This window comes from Martes martes, assembly GCF_963455335.1.
Source record: "Martes martes genome assembly, chromosome: 18".
Lineage (NCBI taxonomy): Eukaryota > Metazoa > Chordata > Mammalia > Carnivora > Mustelidae > Martes > Martes martes.
In genome coordinates, this window is record NC_137906.1 from 26111979 (window position 1) to 26130892 (window position 18914).

The 18914-nt window shown below is 45.9% G+C and overlaps 1 protein-coding gene across 3 annotated transcripts; it reads left to right on the forward strand.

Moving 5' to 3' along the window:
- Positions 1–2869: 2869 nt before the first annotated feature.
- GP2 (glycoprotein 2) lies at positions 2870–18523 on the forward strand (the record flags this gene model as incomplete). 3 transcript variants are annotated; one of them, XM_080830557.1, is made up of 10 exons in its annotated part: positions 2870–2972; positions 5702–6088; positions 7009–7119; positions 9329–9540; positions 10057–10205; positions 11411–11656; positions 12717–12879; positions 13751–13835; positions 15061–15105; positions 17994–18523. In XM_080830557.1, the coding sequence occupies 10 exons, from the start codon at positions 2870–2872 to the stop codon at positions 18050–18052; spliced, it is 1560 nt and encodes a 519-aa protein (XP_080686683.1). In that variant the 3' UTR covers positions 18053–18523. The 3 variants fall into 3 exon arrangements, with proteins under 3 accessions (XP_080686683.1, XP_080686684.1, XP_080686685.1); XM_080830558.1 differs by lacking the exon at positions 5702–6088 and having other exon boundaries at positions 2891–2974; positions 7002–7119; XM_080830559.1 differs by lacking the exon at positions 5702–6088 and having other exon boundaries at positions 2891–2972.
- Positions 18524–18914: the final 391 nt, after the last annotated feature.

Below are 18914 nucleotides of genomic sequence, written 5' to 3' on the forward strand. Positions count from 1 at the left end.
GCTAAAGAAGGAAAGACAGATTCAAGAAATCCTTGAAAACTGAGTGACAAGTTGTGGAAATTACTGGAAATGTGAGACTGAGGGAGAAAGGGGAGAGCTAGGTTTCCAGTTTGGGTGACCAGGTGCATAGCAGTGCCATGGATTAAGACAGACAATGCAGTGAAAAGGGGAAGATTTGGAGAATGGATGACTTCAGATTTGAGACTGCTGAGTTGAAAGTGCCTCAAGCATCTCAGCCCAAGGAGAGACGGTTTGGCAGGCAGCTGGGCTGATGGATCAGATGTTCGAGGGAGTGGTCAGGGATGGATACAGATTTGAAACTCACTAGCCTGTAAAAGGTACTAGAAACCAGGAGGTAACTTGACACTGTCCAGTGAGAGTATATGGAGTGACAAGAAAAATGCGATCTATTGGCATTCTCAAGGATACATGAAGGAAGAAGACAATGACAGAGCAAGAGCAATGAAGTCAAGAAAACAGTGGCACAGGGAGAGTCAGGGAGATGCAGAGTGTCTGGAGGAAGCAGCAAAAAAGGTACTGACAAGGGGCCAGAAAAAATGCTTGAAGACATGGCCTTAGCAGGGCAGCTCAAGCCACATGGTTCAGACTGGAATGGAAGAGTTGGAGGAGGGAAGGTGGAAATGATGGTTTTATGGGTCCAGATGAATTATGGAATCCTACATTTGTGGTGGTTATAAGTTCCACATTTAGGGACTTTTTCTCCAAATGTACCAGGAGTAGGGACGGTGGCTTGTAGCATTTTATTTTGCTCAGGTTGGGGTTTTGCTGGAAGGTGTTACCAATGCCAAGACCCCTGTGCTCCCTGTCTTCAGTAGCCTTGGCTCCTTGAGGAGTCTCAGAGAAACACAGGACGGGCAATGACCACTTGTTCTGCAAAAGCTTCAACTCCCTTATTAATGCCACAATACCATGCCACGGAAGCCAGGTCCAAGCCTGACACTTCCAAGTCCAAGATCTCTGGCTTCATCTCCATTCCATACCTTCCAATCTCTAGGGTAGTCCACATCTTAGGAGGTGTTGGAGGAGAGGTGATTCTGACACTTACTTGGTCTGTCCTTTGGTATTATTCCATGACTCACCATCATGAAACTGGCCCTTCCCAGACACAACACTGAGTATCTGAAGGTGGGTAGAGTCTATGGGCCAAAAATAGGAAACACCCATCCCCCACTTCCTTATTTATTCCCTTGCTCTAACTAGCCCCAAATGGAGTGGCATCCAGACAGAAGCAGAAGTGTTCTAAGGTGATTAGCTAAGAACACAAGGTACAATTGGAAATCTATTGTGCAAACAAGTGCCTGTTTGATTTCTCTCACTTCCCTTTGGGTTTTAAGCTCCCTTTTGATTAGTGTTTGGTTTCTGGTAATAAATATGGTCCCAACTTCATTGGTTTATGGAGGGGAGTATTCTTCCGCTATTTTCTGTGGTAAATCGTTTATCTTACCTACGCCCAACAAGACCAATGTATACCTGGGAGATTAACTCCAGTCCTATCTGGGCACCAATCGCGGAGAGCCACGTGGGTGAAAAACTGCAATAAAAGTGTGGTGCATAGCTGGCTTTCCCACGGCTGACCAGACGACAGCTCTGTGTTCTTATCCCAAGGTAAGTACCATTTCAAGCCCCAGCAGGCTTCCTTCTGATCTTGGGGGGCTCCCCCACCACCCTTGACCCACTGGATGTGCTGTAAACTTTGTTTGTTTCTGGAAACTTTAAGAATAACTCCAGATTTCACTGTGTGTTCAGCTCAACCAAGATTCCAGCTACCTGGAATCTTGGCTGGCTACTCCAGGTCTAAAGATGCCCCCTCACCCTGTCCCTCCTCCATGAACATAGGCCCCCACTTGGGATCTCATCCCTTAGAGTTACTAGTCCTGGGTGCTCTCTCATAACATATTCATGATATCCTCTCTAGAAACAGATCTCTAGATTCAACTTGAGTCTTCCAGAGACTTTAAGAAGCCATCAAAGATTTGCTTATTGGAGGAAAGTTGCCAGAAGAGGGAACGTTACTGGCAGACTCCTCACAGCTCTTTGTTTCTGCCCTCCCCATCCCTATTTACTTATTCATTTATCGCTCAGACCTTTACTGAGCACCCCATATGTGGCAGACAGCACGCTAGGAGCAAGCAACGTGGGCACAGTCTGGCATGGTCCCACTCTCCCAGGAAATCTGTATGCACCTAGACACTTCAGGAGTCTCTTAGGACAGTACCCAATACACCAGAACTGAGAAAGCAGCCGTTACTTTTGTCTGTAGATATTCATAGCACTGTAACTTCCCCTCCATCCAGTATCCCAGAGCCTGAAACCCTACTTGCGTAGGAACCAACCTAAGGCCTTCCTGGACATCCTGCAGTGCCAGCCAGTTCCAAGCTTGCCTTTGGTTCTCTTGCTGTCAACCTCATCCCCTTTGCAAGCCTCTTATCCTCATCACCCCACCTCCTCTCTGCAAGACATGCCTGCTTTAAAATAATACATCCCTTCACAAAAGAAATTATGGGTCTGTTTCTGTGAACATGGGCCTGTGTCCTTAAGCAAGCTATGTAACTTCCAGCATAGTGTCTACACATAGGAGGAGCTCAGTCCATATCTCTGGGATTAATATGCTGAATCCCATCTCCCTCTTCATCCGTAAATGGGAGCAAAAATAGTGCCTTTCCCGGTGGGCGGTTCAGAGCCTTAAATGAGCTAACCTGTGCAATGGGTTGAGTACAAGTCATGGTGCTGAAATGATGTGAATTCCCTTTTTACCCTTATCCGAGGAGGAATGACCTCTGTCACCCTGACTGTATCTGAGTCTCTCCCTTCCCCTAGCTGCATGGAGAGTCTGCACGCTGCTTGCTGAATGACCTGCACGTCTCAGCTTATGGAAAGGATGGTGGGCTCTTATGTCCTGTGGCTGGCCTTGGGCTCCTGCCTTCTGACCCTGGCATCTACAGAACAGCAAGGTGTGTTCTCTGCTCACCTGGCATCTCAGATGCCCCGTAATACCTGGGGAGAGGGGGATTGCAGAGAAAGCAGTTCAGGGTCAGTAAGGGGAACAGGGACATGTCTAAAGTGAAGACTCAGCAGCTAGAAGTCAAGGGGTACAAGACGAGGGAAACCAGAATACAGCCATAATCTCTCAAAGTCAAATCGGAAATCCCCCCTGCAAGGACCATGGAGTCAGTTAATGTAACCGCCCATGTCCAAAATATGTGGAGCTCAGAGAGCCCAGATTCATGGGGACATGAATCTCCTAGTCACTCTGTGCCCTTGCGCTGGCAAGCACCTTCTCCTCCCTCTGAAATTTTACTCATCTGTAAAAAGAAAGGACTAGAGGTAATGTTCTCTCGGTGATCCTTTCAAAGATCTGTGGACTGGGCATTTTAGATGTTTGCAGCAAGGGTCCTCAGGCTTAACACCAGGCTGAAATTTCTGCCTGTGTCAGCTGTGGAGGGGGCTGTGGGAAGGGAAAGTTGGAACCCAGTTCATGGCCGCTCTTGGGAAAACACAGTGTATGTGTGGGAAATAATCCAAGAACAACAAGTGCAGTGACTCCTTTCCTTAAAACAAATACATACATAAGCAAGGTTTAAAAATCTCTTTTTCAAAAAAGTCCCTCTAACGTGTATTACAAGAATGTGATCATGTGTGTGTACTTAGTCCGTAATTCAGGCATTGACACTGTTCAGTAAATCAGAACTGGAGAAGAGAACCAGTCTGAACTCCTACCAGGCCTCAGGGGCTATGTTTGGCATTTTATACTTATTATTATTGTTATAAGCAATTTTGGGGGTTTTATTTCTCCAAAGCAGTGAATACTTCCTAAGACCTCCTAAGAGCACTATAGTGGTGCATGGCAAACTCTTGAAGAATTTTTTGACGGCTAGGTATATTTTTACATGTATGTTAGAAACGTATAACTAGTACAGCATACCTACGGTATCACAGATTATTATTCCTTAAGATGAAACAAATTTATAGAGAGTCATTGAACCACTAACTTGCAGGTGTTGTTTTGCAGACAAGTCTCAGGGGAGTCAAACCACCTGTCAAGGTCATCCTTGATGACCTAAATCTAGCAGGTGCTGCACTGGATTTAAACCCAGACTGACCAACCCACCCCTTCAATTCTCAGCTTCCCCACACATCATAGTTCCTTAATTTGTTAAAAACCATGGGATCGGGATTCCTGGGTAGCTCAGTCAGTCAAGTGCCTGCCTTCGGCTCAGGTCATGATCTCAGGGTCCTGGAATCAAGCCCCACATCAGGCTACTGGCTCAGTGGGGAGTTTGTTTCTCTCTCTCTCTCTGCCCCTCCCCCCAACTCATGTGCTCTCATACTCTCTCTCACTCAAATAAATAAAATCTTTAAAAGAAGCCACAAAAAACAAAAACAAAAATATGAAATCAAGGGCTCCTGGGTGGCTCAGTCAATAAAGAGGCCAACTCTTGATTTCATCTCTGGTCATGATCTCAGAGTGGTGGGATGGAGCCCTGCGTGGGGCTCTATGCTCAGTGGGGAGTCTGCTTGGGATTCTCTCCCTTTCCCTCTCCCTCTGTCCCTCTCCTCTCCTCTAACTTCCTCTCTCTCAAAAATAAATAAATAAATCTTTAAAAGAGCCCCATGAAATGAGCAAAATCGGAAATGTTAGAGCAGTGGTTCTCCATTGGGGGTGATGTGGGCAATGCCTGGAGACAACTTCCAGGAGGAAGGAACCACTGGAATCTAGTGAGAAGGGCCCAGGAAAGCTGCTAAACATCCTGCAATGCATAGGACAGCCCCCCATAACACAGAATTATCCAGCCCCAAACATCAGTAGTGCTGAGGTTGAGAAATCTTATGTTAGACCTATTATCTATTAATAAGGGGAAAATATCTATGATACAGTAAGTAAAATATGTAAGTGGGGAAAAAAGTTGTACAGCATTAAGCCATTTTTAAAAATCCCTATATTTTGAACATATGCATAGAAAGAGTCAGAAAACCATATGGCAAATTTATAGTTACTTCTAGGGATGGAATGGGCTTATGACAACTTTCATTTCTACTTTATTCATTTTAATGACATTTGAGGTTTTTTCAGAGAGCCTGTATTACATTTATAATACATTGGTCAAACAGGACCACAGTGTAAAGTTGCACAGGGGAGCAATGCACGACTCTAGAGCTAAAGACAGGGCATCAAGCTCAATGTGAAGGATGCCCCTTGAAACTGTGCAGGGTGGAGACCTTGGTATTCCTAATGCCTATAAAATACCACACAAAGTCCTCATTATTATTCTGACTCTAAGGAGATGAGGCCAATGTGTAATGAATGGGTTGTGTGCCTCATTTCCTCATTAGGGTCCTTAAGCACATTCAAAATTCAAAACAGAATGCGTAGGGGGCGTCTGGATGGTTTAATGGCTTAAGCGCCCAACTCTTGATTTCCGCTCAGGTCAGGTCATGACCCAAAGTTGTGAGATTGGGCCCCATGTTGGGCTCTGCCCTGGGCCTATTTGAGACTCTCTCTCTCCCCCTCTGCCTGTCCCCTCCCTCTCTAAAACAAAACAAAACAAAACAAAACGAGTGTGTGTGTGTGTGTGTGTGTGTGTGTGCGCGCGCGCACGTGTGCATGTGTGGAGAGTGGAGGATTAAAATCCTGTAGGCTCTGAGGATGCGCAGTAAACCCAAGCACACTGCTGCTTTCCAGGTGACAGAAACTTCATCAACATCCATTCCTATGACCCCTGCCAGAATTATACCAGTCTGGACGAACCATCACGAAGTACAGAGTACACAGGACAGGGCCAGCTGTGTGACAGGGACATGAATGGCTGGTACCGCTTCGTGGGAAATGGAGGATCGAGGTTGCCAGAGACCTGTGTCCCAATGTACCGATGCCAGACAGACGCTCCCATGTGGCTGAATGGGACACACCCCACCATCGAGGAGGGGATCGTCAGTCGCACTGCTTGTGCCCACTGGAGCGGCAACTGCTGTCTCTGGAAGACTGAGGTGCAGGTGAAGGCCTGCCCAGGCGAGTTCCACGTGTACTGGCTGCAGGGCACCGCCAAGTGTAATCTGAGGTACTGCACAGGTGAGTGGCAGAGAGCTGGGGATGACTGTGGGGCAGGGCTACCTGGTGACCAGCCCAGGCCTCAGCAGTGAGTGGAGCAGATCAGGAGACTAAGCAGAACAGCCTGGATTCACCTCCTGCCTGTTACTGCCCAGTGGGGATGTCACCCAAGGTTGCCAGGCTTTCCAACAGTTCAAGTAAAGCCAGAAATTCAGAGTTGAGGGCAAACTCTCTTGATATATACATATGCATATGCATATACATTTACACACATACACACACACACATGTGTAGCATGATATGAAGAACTTGGGCTCATTCAGATTTAGATTCTGAATCTAAATTCAGAAAACAGTTGGGCAGTTTAATTTACCTCTCTGAGCTTTAGTTTTCTGATGTGAGAAAAATAGATGATGGCAAAAGTCACAGCCAATGCATGCTGTCCCTGCTCCAAGCCAAAGTGCTTTAGACTATGAACTCATTTAATGCTTTCAACAGCCTCATGAGATATGGGTACTATATAACTACACCCAATGAGAGGTCTGGGGCAGAGAGAGGTTAAGCAGTTGTCCCAATGTCACAGAGCAGGAACATGACGGAGCTGGGATTTGAACCCCGACACTCTCGTTCCAAGATCTATATACCTAACCATTATGCTACCCAGTTTCATAAATTTACCATGAGAACTGAATGAGCTAATTTGTTGAAAGTGCTCAAACAGTGTCTGCCATGTAGTAAGCATTAGGATGGCTGCCTCTGGGTTCTCATTTCACTGGACTGGGAGTCAGAAAATCTGAGTTTGAGGCTTGACCCTACCACTGTGTATCGCACACCCTTGGGCAGGAGTTCTGGGCCCTGGTAGAATAACAGAGTTGACCTTGGTGGCCTCAGACTGCCTTGCTCTGCATCCTGATCCTCTTCCCCTGTGCCTCACCCTGGAGACCCCTACACCGCAAAGGACAAGTGTGAGAATACCTGCCGCCCGGAGGAGGAATGCAGCTTTCTCAACGGCACCTGGGACTGTTACTGCAGACAGGACCTCAACAGCTCTGGTGAGTGGCTTGGCAGGGCTGAGCAATGGGAACAATGCTGGTCTGAGCAGACAAGGCAGCACGGGAGGATTTTCCTTTTCCGAGGGTATGGACAAGGTGTGGACCAGAGTCAGTGGGGATGGAACTGAGGTCAGGGAATGAAGGTTCAAAGCTATTTGCAAGGATGGAAGAGCTGGGATGGAACAAATTGCCAAGTCACTCTTTGGACCACAGCCTGAGAAAGCAGCTATGGTGTTGGTGAGCTTGACCCATAAGGCACAAAGGTACTAACCATGAGGACTCTGAAGGTGTGGGAATTGCATTAAAATATCTGCAGGTCTACATGTGAAGGACATGGGTAGACTCCTGTGCCAGTCCTGGATTTGTGACTTAGTAGCTCCCTGGAGCCTGAGTCAAGGCACCTAGACTTTCTGAGCCTTAATGTCTTCATCTGTAAAATTGGAATAAGGTTACAGTACAAATAACCACCATATAGGGTAACTGTGAAAATTAAATCGGAGTAGTCCAAATGGGCAGGATTGTAAGATGATAAGGTTCTTGTCCCAGGAATTAAGCAAGCAGAGGCACATGACTTATGGGTAGAGATGCCATCAACAAGCCCTAAGCCCTGGGGTTAGATGAACTTCCCATTAAGATTATTTCCTTCCCTCCTGGGACTCTAATGAGGGCCTTTGACTCTTGCCCTTGGCATAAACATGCCTTCCTCTGAGCACACTCCCAGTCCCTGCAGAAGAGAAAGTGTTCTAGACAGTGGACCAAGAACAAGCATATGTTTGGAAGACTGGGCTGGAGTGTGGACCAGGTGGTGCTTGGGTGTGCCTAGCAGGAGTAGGATGAGGACGAGGGGCAGGACTAGAAGGAAACAACCCTGATCTCCATGAAGGCTCTCTCTGCTTATTGGGTGGACAAGCCCCCAAAGGCTCCAGGTTATTTTCCAGGTTTTGGGCAACCACAGAATCAGATGGTGGACTTCAAGGATGTCTCCTCTGTACCTGAAGACTCCAAGGGTATCCTTGGCAGGTCCTCCCAGCTGATTGGGTGGGTGGGTGGCCTGCCTCAAGTCTTCACGGGTGGCTACTCAACAAGTCCCCATTGCTTCCAGGCACAACCCCCTTGTGACCTGGCTTTTGCTTACTTCTCCATCTCTCACACTCCACCCCCTACCCATTCTAAGTTCCTATACCTCTGAGCTTAGCTTCTCCATAAATACACCAACCTCTCTTCCATCACCACGCTTTTGCCTCTGCTATTCCCTGAGCCAGGGGTACCCTCACTTGCCCTGTGCACCTGCAAAACTCCTACCTCTGACCAACTCCCAGCCCTCTATGAGTCCTTCCCTGACTTCACTGACAGACCCAGATATACTTTCTTGTGTTTCCCTGTGCACCTAGAACATACTTCGGTTAGTATTTTCATCATATTGCATCTTAATAAGCTGTTGACATGTTGGTTCTGACACAAGACCAAGGAATCCTCATGGCCTGGGTCCATGTTTTCTTTATTTTTGTGTTGAATGTGCCTTGCACATACAGAAGGTGGTTAGTAAATGTATTTGAATCAATGCATTCATAAATACAATCAAAATGGTATTTCTCTTCATTTGCTCCCTACCTCCCCATCAGAATATTAGCTCCATAAATAAGGGTAGGGATTCTGTCAGTTTTGACAAACACTGTATCCTCAGTACATAGAACAGTGCAGACAGTAATGCTCAAGATCTATTATTTGTTGAATAAATGCCAAATAAATGAATGGAATGAATCAGTGCATGAATGAATGAGTGAATGAATGAACAAATGAATGAACGAAAGAAAAAAAGAAATGCAATGGCTCTGAACCTGGTCAGATGTGCTGCCTTCACAAAGCCAGGGAGTAGGAGTAGTACGTATCTACCCTTGATTCTAGTCTGGAATGCAGGATAGTTCTGCTTCTCTAGAGACCCCAATTCCCGGAGACCCTGATCCCCAATCCCCAAGACATGAAAGTCCACACCTGCACACAGGATGCCTAGAAATCTTGGACCAAGGGCTTTTTTGCCAACCTCACCCAATACAACCTGGGTTTGAATCCCACCTGGGTCCCAGGCCCCTACTAGTCTACCCAAATCCCTGGTACATATGATGGCTTTTCCAAAGGGCATGGAATGTGGGCTCTGCCCACTGCCTCCAGACCCCTGTCCACTCCACCTACCCCATTCTCAACTTTCTAGATGTCCACAGTTTGCAGCCTCAGCTAGACTGTGGGGCCAAGGAGATCAAGGTGTCACTGGACAAGTGTCAGCTGGGAGGCCTGGGTTTTGGGGACAATGTCATCACCTACCTGCGAGACCGGAACTGCAGCAGTATCACGCAAAGAGAGGAGAGAAACTGGATATCTGTGACCAGCCCTACCCATGCTGGGGCCTGTGGAAACATTCTGGAGGTGAATGGTGTTTTTACACCACTGCTACCAGAGGGTGGGAGTTGGGCTGTGGAGCTATCTCAGTAGCTATGAAACCCTGGACAAGTCACTTAGCCTCTCTGGGCCTCTAGTACTATGTGAGAGTAGTAGTGTGTGTAGTATGTGAGAGTACACACGCTGGTTCACATATAGAGCTTAGAAGAGGTTTGCTGCTTGAGCTCAATAAATGTAAGCTGTGATCATGATTATTTTAATTAGGGGTGATGTGGGAGGGGCCAGCATGGGAGTAAGCATTGTAGTTGTTGATTCTCCCCAAAGGCGAAAAATTATTGTTCTAGTTTTTTGATCTGGGATTCTCAGTCCCCTTCCCATAAGGCTCCAGGGGCCACTAAGGGAAGAGGCCCATGTTCTTCCTGGTGATCAGAAGGCAGGGTGGCAGCATGATGGAGAGCATCAACCTTACAGTCATGTAGGCCTGAGTTCTAGATACAGCTGCACACACATAAACATACACATGGTCTTGTTTTTATGCCAAAGAGAAATGGAACCCATGCCATCTACAAAAACACCCTCTCTGTGGCCAATGAGTTCATCATCAGAGACACCATCCTCAACATCAATTTCCAGTGTGCCTACCCACTGGACATGAAAGTCAGCCTCCAAACTGCCCTGCAGCCCATTGTAAGGTATGGCACTGACCCTTGCCCTTTGATCTATAACCCTGACACTGATCACATCCACTTCAAGCAAAGCTTAAAATGTCCTCAGGTTGCTGCCTACTTCCTACAGGAGCTCTCACTCTTTCCATCATTCACTCTGCAAATATTTCTTGATCATAGATTAATGTTCAGCATGCACAAGGCAGACATAAGAGTATTTTGTGGGTATTAAAGATTATTATTACGAAGCAATGCAGCAACATGAAATAATGTTAATTAAATATGCCAAGGAACAAAAACACACCACAGTTTCATTTATCTTGAGGAAGAAAGGAATTAAGCAACTAATTATCCAATCACTATTTACAAGTGAGATGAATGCAATGTGGGAGAAGCACAGGGTGCTGTGGGATCAGGGAGCAAGGGTTCCTGATCTAATCTTTGTGGGGAGGGGATGGAGGGAGCAGGAAGGCTTCCCCACAGATGTGGGATTTAAGCTGGGATGAGTTTTGATTAGATAAATAGCACTCCCAATTCACTAGAAATAGAACCAAGTAGCAATTTGGGTGGGGATCCATTTGGAAGACGTTTCGTCTGTTTTGGTCATTGCTATCTCACAGTGCCCTAACAGGGCCCTGTGGAATGGATTCCTCAGCATTTAGACAGTAAGACTTGCTGGGGGATTTTCCCTGTCAGAACTCCAGGGTGCCCTTTCCATTCCCCCACTGCCTCCTGGGCTCTCAGAGTAGCAGGAATAGGACTAGTAATTTTCTAGTTCAATGGTTTTCAGACTGTATTGTGTTGGGGCTCCAAGTTTCATAATAAATAAAAATTAAAGCCATTTCTTTTTTAAAATGAATGTTTCACTGGGTGATTCCCTGGTGGAGGGGAGGAGATCTGCTGCTAAAAATGGTGAACCCACAGAACTGATCCCATTGTATAGGGGGGAAGACGGAGGTGTGCACTTGCAGTATTCTCTGAGGGAAGGAGATACAGGTGATCTGTGAGGCAGGGGGAATGGGTGGAGATCCCAGAGACACACTCGTTTGCTTGTCAAGTTTAGTGCCTAGCAGATACTCACTGAATGATTTAAATAGGTGACTGACTAGTTCCTTTAGGAATCAAAGATGTGCCTTCACGTTCATAGCCTCACACAAGTGCAGGGCTGGATTTACTTTGTTCTCACTGGTGGGAACCTAACGATTCCACTCTTATGGTTTTCCTCTTCTCAGTTCTCTGAACATCAGTGTGGATGGGGATGGAGAGTTCACTGTCAGGATGGCCCTGTTTCAAGACCAGAACTATACATCTCCTTACGAAGGGGCCGTAGCTGTCCTGGCTGTTGAATCTATGCTCTATGTGGGTGCCATCTTGGAGAGAGGGGACACCTCCCGGTTTAACCTGTTGTTGAGGAACTGCTATGCCACACCTACTGAAGATAAGACTGACCCTGTGAAATATTTCATCATCAGAAACAGGTAACGGGCAACTCTGGGTTATCTTTTGGCCTGAATAAGGTTTTGGGGGGGAGAAAGATCACCATGGCCCTGCCTGGTAGTTGTATAAACTGGCTTACTTCTTTTGGAACATAATTTGGCATTACATATCACAACCATACTTTTGACCCAGAAGTATCACTCTTGACATTTTAGCCTAAAGCATTAATACAAAATAGGTCAGCAAGATAAAGAAATGCCAATTATTTTTCACTTCAGTATCCTTTATAACTTTGGCAATAGGTTCACAGGTCAAAAATCACAGGGATCCATTAAGTAATGATGGGCTATTATACAGATATTTACACCGACAAATCAACATGAAAACGGTATGACAAGTGTTATGGGACAAAGTATCGCTGAAATTGCTAACTGGCAAAAACAAAGGGAAAATGTATATCCATAGATCATGATTCAAACCATGGTAACAATATTAGCTAATATGTATCACTGAGTTTAGTTATGTGCCATGCACTGTGTCACTAAATGGTTACATCAACCCCAGGAGGTACGGATTACTGTCTGCTCTACAGACCAGAAAAGGGGGTCTCAGACAGGTTAAGTCATCTGCTCATGATCATTTAGCTAGAAAGCAGGTCTGGGTGGAATTTGAAGCAGTGTATTTCACCTCAGAGAATGAACCCCACAAAACTGAAACCTGGGCTGATGAATAAATGTCTTGGAGGGGGTGCCTAGGTGGCTCAGTCAGTTAAGCATCAGCCTTTGGCTCAGATCATGATCTCAGGGTCCTGGGATTGAGCCCCAGGTTGGGCTCCATGTTCAGTGGGGAGTCTGCTTCTCCCTCTGCCCCTCCCCACCTCTCATGAGCTCTCTCTCTCTCTCTCTCTGTTTCACAAAAAGTAAATACCTTGAAGGAAACCCAGAGGAATAAAAGTCTACGTCAGGATGGAGGGAATCAGGGAACTCTTAAATTCTCTGTGATTATGTCTTTATACTGGATGCAGATTAAAGATACAGCCAAGGGCCTCAGGTTCCTTGAGCTGTTCTGAACATTAGACCCTTGCCCCTGTCACCTTCCCAGCTGCCCAAATCAATATGATTCCACCATCCATGTGGAGGAGAATGGGGTGTCCTCAGAAAGCCGGTTTTCAGTTCAGATGTTCATGTTTGCTGGAAATTATGACCTAGTCTTCCTGCATTGTGAGATTCATCTCTGCGATTCCCTTAATGAACAGTGCCAGCCGGTGAGTATCTCTTTAGAGTGAACAATTCAGAGCTTCACATGGGGCCTGGTACCTGGTAGTCTCACCGTATATATTTACTGCAATTAAGGATGGATGGAAAGAAGAAAGGGAGAGAGGGAGGGAGGGGAAGAGGAAAGGATGAATGGATGGACATTCAATCTCCAAAAAGCCCATGTATATGTAATTATTGTGTCCCTAGGAAGCAGGTCAGACAAAGAAGCCTGCCCACTAAGTTTCCTTGGCACAAGACATATTTTGAATGATTTCATAATAGTGGACTTTAAAGTGCCTATTCCATGTCAGGAATTACACTAAAACTTTCATATGCCTTATTTAATTAAATTCTCACAAGTACCCTTTAAGTAGATTTTTTTGTTAACCTGCTTGTACAGATGAGGACACTGAGCTTCAGAGAGGTCTTCTGCCCAACAGCAACACAGCTAGAAAGCATCAGAGCTGGGAGGTAACTCCAGTGTCCATGCTCTTAACCCCTATTTGGTACTGCCTGCTAGAAGCTGGCATTTGTTGAGTGTGGACTATGTGCCTGGGTGTTACAGACATGCTCATTTTAACCTTTAAGACCAGGAAGGTATTACTCAATAGTAATAGAGAGGTGAAGTCATCAGTACCAAATTAGACAGCTAGAATTAGAGTGGAGATGTGATGCAATGGATGAGATAAGTAGAAAGGAGTCAAATCCATGTTTGCTTATGACTTGACAGTAAGTTGAGAAAACCACAGCCTCAGAGTTAGGGCACATGGTGGGTAGGGTCCCATTCTTGGACCAGATTCTTGTCCCATTGCAGGGACATCCTGGATAGGAACTATGACTTTAAATTTTGATATAATGAGATCTCTCCATCTCCCACAGTCTTGCTCAAGAAGTCAACGTCGCAGTGGAGTAGTGGCTATCAACCCAGCCCAGGTTATAGATTTGGGACCCATCAGTCGGAAAGGTGAGTGGCCCACTTCTGGGTGAGAAGGCCAGGTGGTCAAGTGCTGACAGTTAACCACAGATGCCTGGGGTCACCACCCTAACAACTTAGAGCCTTTTTTGCCTCCTCACTGCAGCCCCCACCAGTGAATCTATCTTTCCATGAGGTGCTTTGGGTAATAACAATAGCATTTGCCATTTGTGCTGAACCTCTATGTGCTAGAGACCAGGCTAAGCTCTCAGTATCCATCGACTCACTTCATTCTCCTGACTGAGTCCATTTTACCAGCGAGAAACTGAAGCTTGGAGAGATTAAGTGGCTCACCCCAAGTCACTCAGCTCATGAGCAGCTGGAGTTAGAACTGAACCCAGCTCAGACTGATTCCACAGCATATGCCCCTTCCCTTTTTCTTCCTGCCAGGTTCCCTTACCTCAGCCCCTTTTGGGTGAAGTCTAGGTTCTAACCCAACTTTGTTTTCTGGTGGATGACTATGTTTTCCAAAATCCAGTTGTAATATTCTGGGGCATGATGTAGGGGAAGCTTTATAATTGCCCACAAATGTTAACCGATCCTGCCCATGGGTGAACACTACTGTTGTGATTTTTATTACTCCTCCACTAGAACGGAGGAGTCAAAAAACCCAGAAGAATGAAAGCAACTTTTTTTTGTCCTAAAGAAATTAGGACGCAGTAATGCTAGTAACAGCAGCAATGACCGTAATAACACATGGGGCTGGCACCGTACAAAACATTTATATGTATCATCATATGGAATGCTCATGACAGCCTAAGTTGGTAAGCACTATTACCACTTCCATTCTCCAGGTGAGTAAATTGAGGCTGTCTTGTAAAGAAGGCTCTGTCCTGAGTTGTCCTGCCTCTTTACTGAGCCCTCAACTTGAGGCTTCATGTGGTATCACAGGGTTGTTGGAGAGTTAGGAAATTTTATTTTGGAATCAGATAGATGGAGGTTCAAATTCCAGCTTTACTACCAACAACAAGGTCAACTGAGCCTCAGTCTTCTCCTCTGTTGAATGGATACACAAATACTTTCCTCACAAGTCTGCTGGAAGAACTAAGTTTCAAATGCATGAAATGGGCTTAGAAATAACAGATGCCTCAGCAGTGAGGGTGGCCAGGTCAGTGGCTGTGGTGGCCAGGTCCAGGAGGACTTGGAGCAGCTATGGCCACAGTGCCAGTCCCGGGCACACGACTGAGGAAACCTTCACCTCTGCTCTTGTCCCCAGGTGCTCCACCTCTTGGCGTCGCGAATGGAACCCCCAGCTCTGCAGGTACATTATCATCTCCTGCCTATCCCACTGCCCTCCCTCCCAACCCTCTTAAGTCCTCTTCTCAATTCAGTGCACATTGATTTAGCCTGTGCTAGTGACTGTGGACACTGAAATGAATCAGTCCCAAGTGTGGCTCTTGAGATGCTCATAAGTCTAGCACAGGGGTCAGTCATTTAACAATAAATACTTACTGGGTGCCTACTGTTTGCCAGGCATTGTTTAGATGCTGAAGATATAATAGTAAACAGCACAGACCAGGTGCCTGCCCTCATGGAGCTTATGTTACAGTGTGGGAAACAGGCAATTAAAAGTTAACAAGATAATTTAGAAAAGAAAGAAAAGAGAGTGATGTGTTAGAAAGTTCCAGCATGGGTAACAGTGTCTTTAAAAAGACAGTAGTTTATTTTACTCACATGTAAATGAAGTCCAAAGGCAAGCAATCCGGGGATCCACAGCCACTGACCACAAGCTCTCCCCTCCACCTTCTTCATCCTCCTGGTCCAAGATGGCAGCCAGAGCCCCAATCTTCATCTCTAGTCAGCAGGATGGAGGGAATACGGAAAAAGTCAGAGTGTTAAGGAACATTCCTGGAAGCTGACACCTTACACTTCCACTTATCTCACTGGCCAAAGTTTAGTCACACCTGGCTGCAAAGGAAGCTAGGAAATGTAATCTTTATTCTGGGTGGCCATGTCCTGAACCAATGTTTGATGGTTCTATTTATAAGGCTAGAAGAAAAAATAAATATCAGAATGGGTAAATGGCCAGAAAAATGTTCAGAGGAGGTGATATTTGAATGCAATGAGAAAAAGGAGCCAGGTTTGCAAATAAGGGAACAAGCCCTACAGGCAGAATGAACAAGAGCTGCAAAAATGAGATAGTCATAGAAGCAAATAAATCGCAAGCAAGTAGACAGTGTGGCAGGAGCACACAGAAGAGTAATGAACTGTACCTGGTAAGGTCAGGCAAGAATTTTAGCAGGTGGCAACATCTGAATGGTGTTTTGGTGGTTGACCTGGAATTTAACAGGGATACCAATTCAAGAAATGTGTTTTGGACCAAAGGGAAAGCAATGCTACTAAGATTTTACTGCCCCCTCTTCCCAACACACACATGACCTATACTGGGGAACCCAGACATGAAAACGTTCTTTCCACCTTTAATTCTCCAGCTAGATAACAGCCTAAAAGTTTCCAAATAAGGTCAAGATGGCCCCTCCACACTTGGTGCTAATATTCAGACAACACTCAGAAAAGTGTGCTCATCAGAGACAGGGGTCAGAGCTCAGACTAAAAGGAGCTTGAGAGCAGACATCACGTCTCATTCACTTCTCCCAGTACTTCAGGTTAGCGCAGTGCTGGGAACAGCCCAGTTTCCCATTAGAGTTTGCCAAACTGACTAATTTCTAGGATGGGCAGTGGATTCTGGAGCCTTCTGGAAGAAAAGGGGAGCGATCTCATGCAGTATGAGAACGCCACAAGAGGGCACTTATGATGTTCTTTGTTTGCTATCTCCCACAAACATGTCTGAGGTTTTAGAATTAACTGAACAACCACCCGTGTTTCATAAATACAAACTGGTTGTCATACACTAATATTTCAGAAAATTATGATATTCTTCACTTTCTCCTAGAACATCAGCAAGTTACTCTGAAGTTTATGGGACGGAGAAATGTTATAATCTCATAGTATGGTGGGAGGAGTGCACATGCCTCTCCCAGGCCCCCCAGTACGAGGCATCTATCACCCAGGACCCACACCCTTCATTAACACTGAGTATACGATCATTTTCAGAGGAGATATGTTCCCAAACCTCCCATATCTTGGAGTCTAATATTCAAAACCGACACTTATATGGTGTTTATTATGTGCCAGGAACTGTTCTAAATGTTTGATATGAATTTACTCACTTAAGCCTTATAAAAGTCCCATGAGGTATTAGTTGCTTGTGATTTTTCAATTTTGCATACAGATAAACTCAGCCATGGTAAGGCTCAGTAACTTACCTGGGCCTGCACAACTGATTGTAGAGCTGGGATTCTTCTTCTTCTTCCTTTTTTTTTTTTTTTTTTTTAAGATTTTATTCATTTGACAGAGAAAAAGAGAGTGCACAAGTGAGGGGGAGGGGCAAAGAGAGAGGGAAGCAGACTCCCTGCTGAGCAGGGAGCCTGACCTGGGGCTCCGTCCCAGGACCCTGAGATCATGACCTGAGCCAAAGGCAGACGCTTAACTGACTGAGCCATCCAGGTACCCCTAGAGCTGGGATTCTAAGCCAATAAGTGAGGTCTCAGAGGCTTTTTAACCTCTGTGTCCTTCTCCCTCTTTAGCATTAGTCAGCATAAGTAATATTAGCTGCTATGACAGACAATCCTCACCTTTCTGTGCCTTTACACAATAGTTTATTTCCCACTAAATCACTGGGTAGTTCTGTGCTTTGCAGTCATTAGGAAGTCAGGCTCTTACCTTCTGGTAACTCCGGAAACTCCACTGTCCCCAGCAAGTCCTCTGCCAGATCCTTGGCATCTGGTCCCTAGATGGTGGGTGACAGAGTATGGAAAATTATGCAGGAGGTTTTAAGGACCGGGTCTAGAAATGGCATATATGATTTTTACCCACATTCCACTGGCCAGATTCAATCATGTGATCTCACCTACCTGCAAAGGAGGATGGGGGAAAATTGCCTTCCAATATACCCAAAGTAATATGAAAAAGTGTTTGATGATTAGATAGCTTTGCCTCTACCACATGACCCCTTTGCCACTTCCCAGGGGTTGTAACCTAGAACAGATATTAAGGATACTTTGTAAGGCAAAGGACAGAGAGGCTAGCTTGCTTTGGCTGCTGAGTTCCAAAGGCCAACACTTGACAGACATCTCTCTTATATTTCAGGGTTCCTGGGGGCATGGCCCATGGTTCTCCTGCCTGTCCTCCTGGCTAGGCTGTTCTAAGAGCTCAGCCGAGCATCTAGCCTTGAAGCTCGTGTTCTTCCCTCTGGTGATGGCTTCCAGTCACCCATCGGCTATGCCGGTTCTCTCTCCACATCACATAGACAGTCTTGGTGTTTAGACTCTGGGACAGGCTAGGTTTGGGGAAAGGGAAAAGATTCCCTTGTTCAACACTCTCCGTGCCTTTATATTCCTCTTTTTCTCATGGTGGGGGCCCTGTTGGCCTGGCCTGGCCTGATTTCCTCATTTATTAGCAGGATTTTGGAGCCAGATTGCTCCTGTGCTTCTGTGGCCCCAGCCTTTACCAGAAATATATCATGTGTTACTCTGTAACTCCAGAGTAGACGAGCTGTATCACTGCGGGGTGGAGGCGGGAGAAAGGGGATGAGCTTGTTAAAAAGACACCTCTCATGGTTCCTTCCCAAGTACACCTTGTTCTAACTGCTGATGAACTGAACAGACTGATCCTTGCTTTAACCTGTGTCCTCTGATGTATTTCCAACATGGCCTCTGTAGTGGCCATGGGAAAGAGTTGTAAAGGGTCCACTTTTGGAAATTCTGCTCCCAGGGAAGACTGGTTCCCACTGCTCCCCTGCCTACCTCCATACTGTAGACATGCTTTGGTGTGCCTAGGAGTAGGCAAAAATCTACCCTAGGACCCAAATGCTGGAGGACCTGCTTGATTTGAATGCAGAGATGCTGTCACTCCAGAGTATACCTCTAGCTGTGAACAGTGGTGTGCTCCGAAGTAAGCAAGAAGTCCCAGTGGAAAATGCTATGTCGATCCTGCCATGGGGATATAGAAGAAGCGCCTGGGGGATGAGTGAAGTCCCTTTCTGGAAACCTCTGATGGGCCTTCATGAAA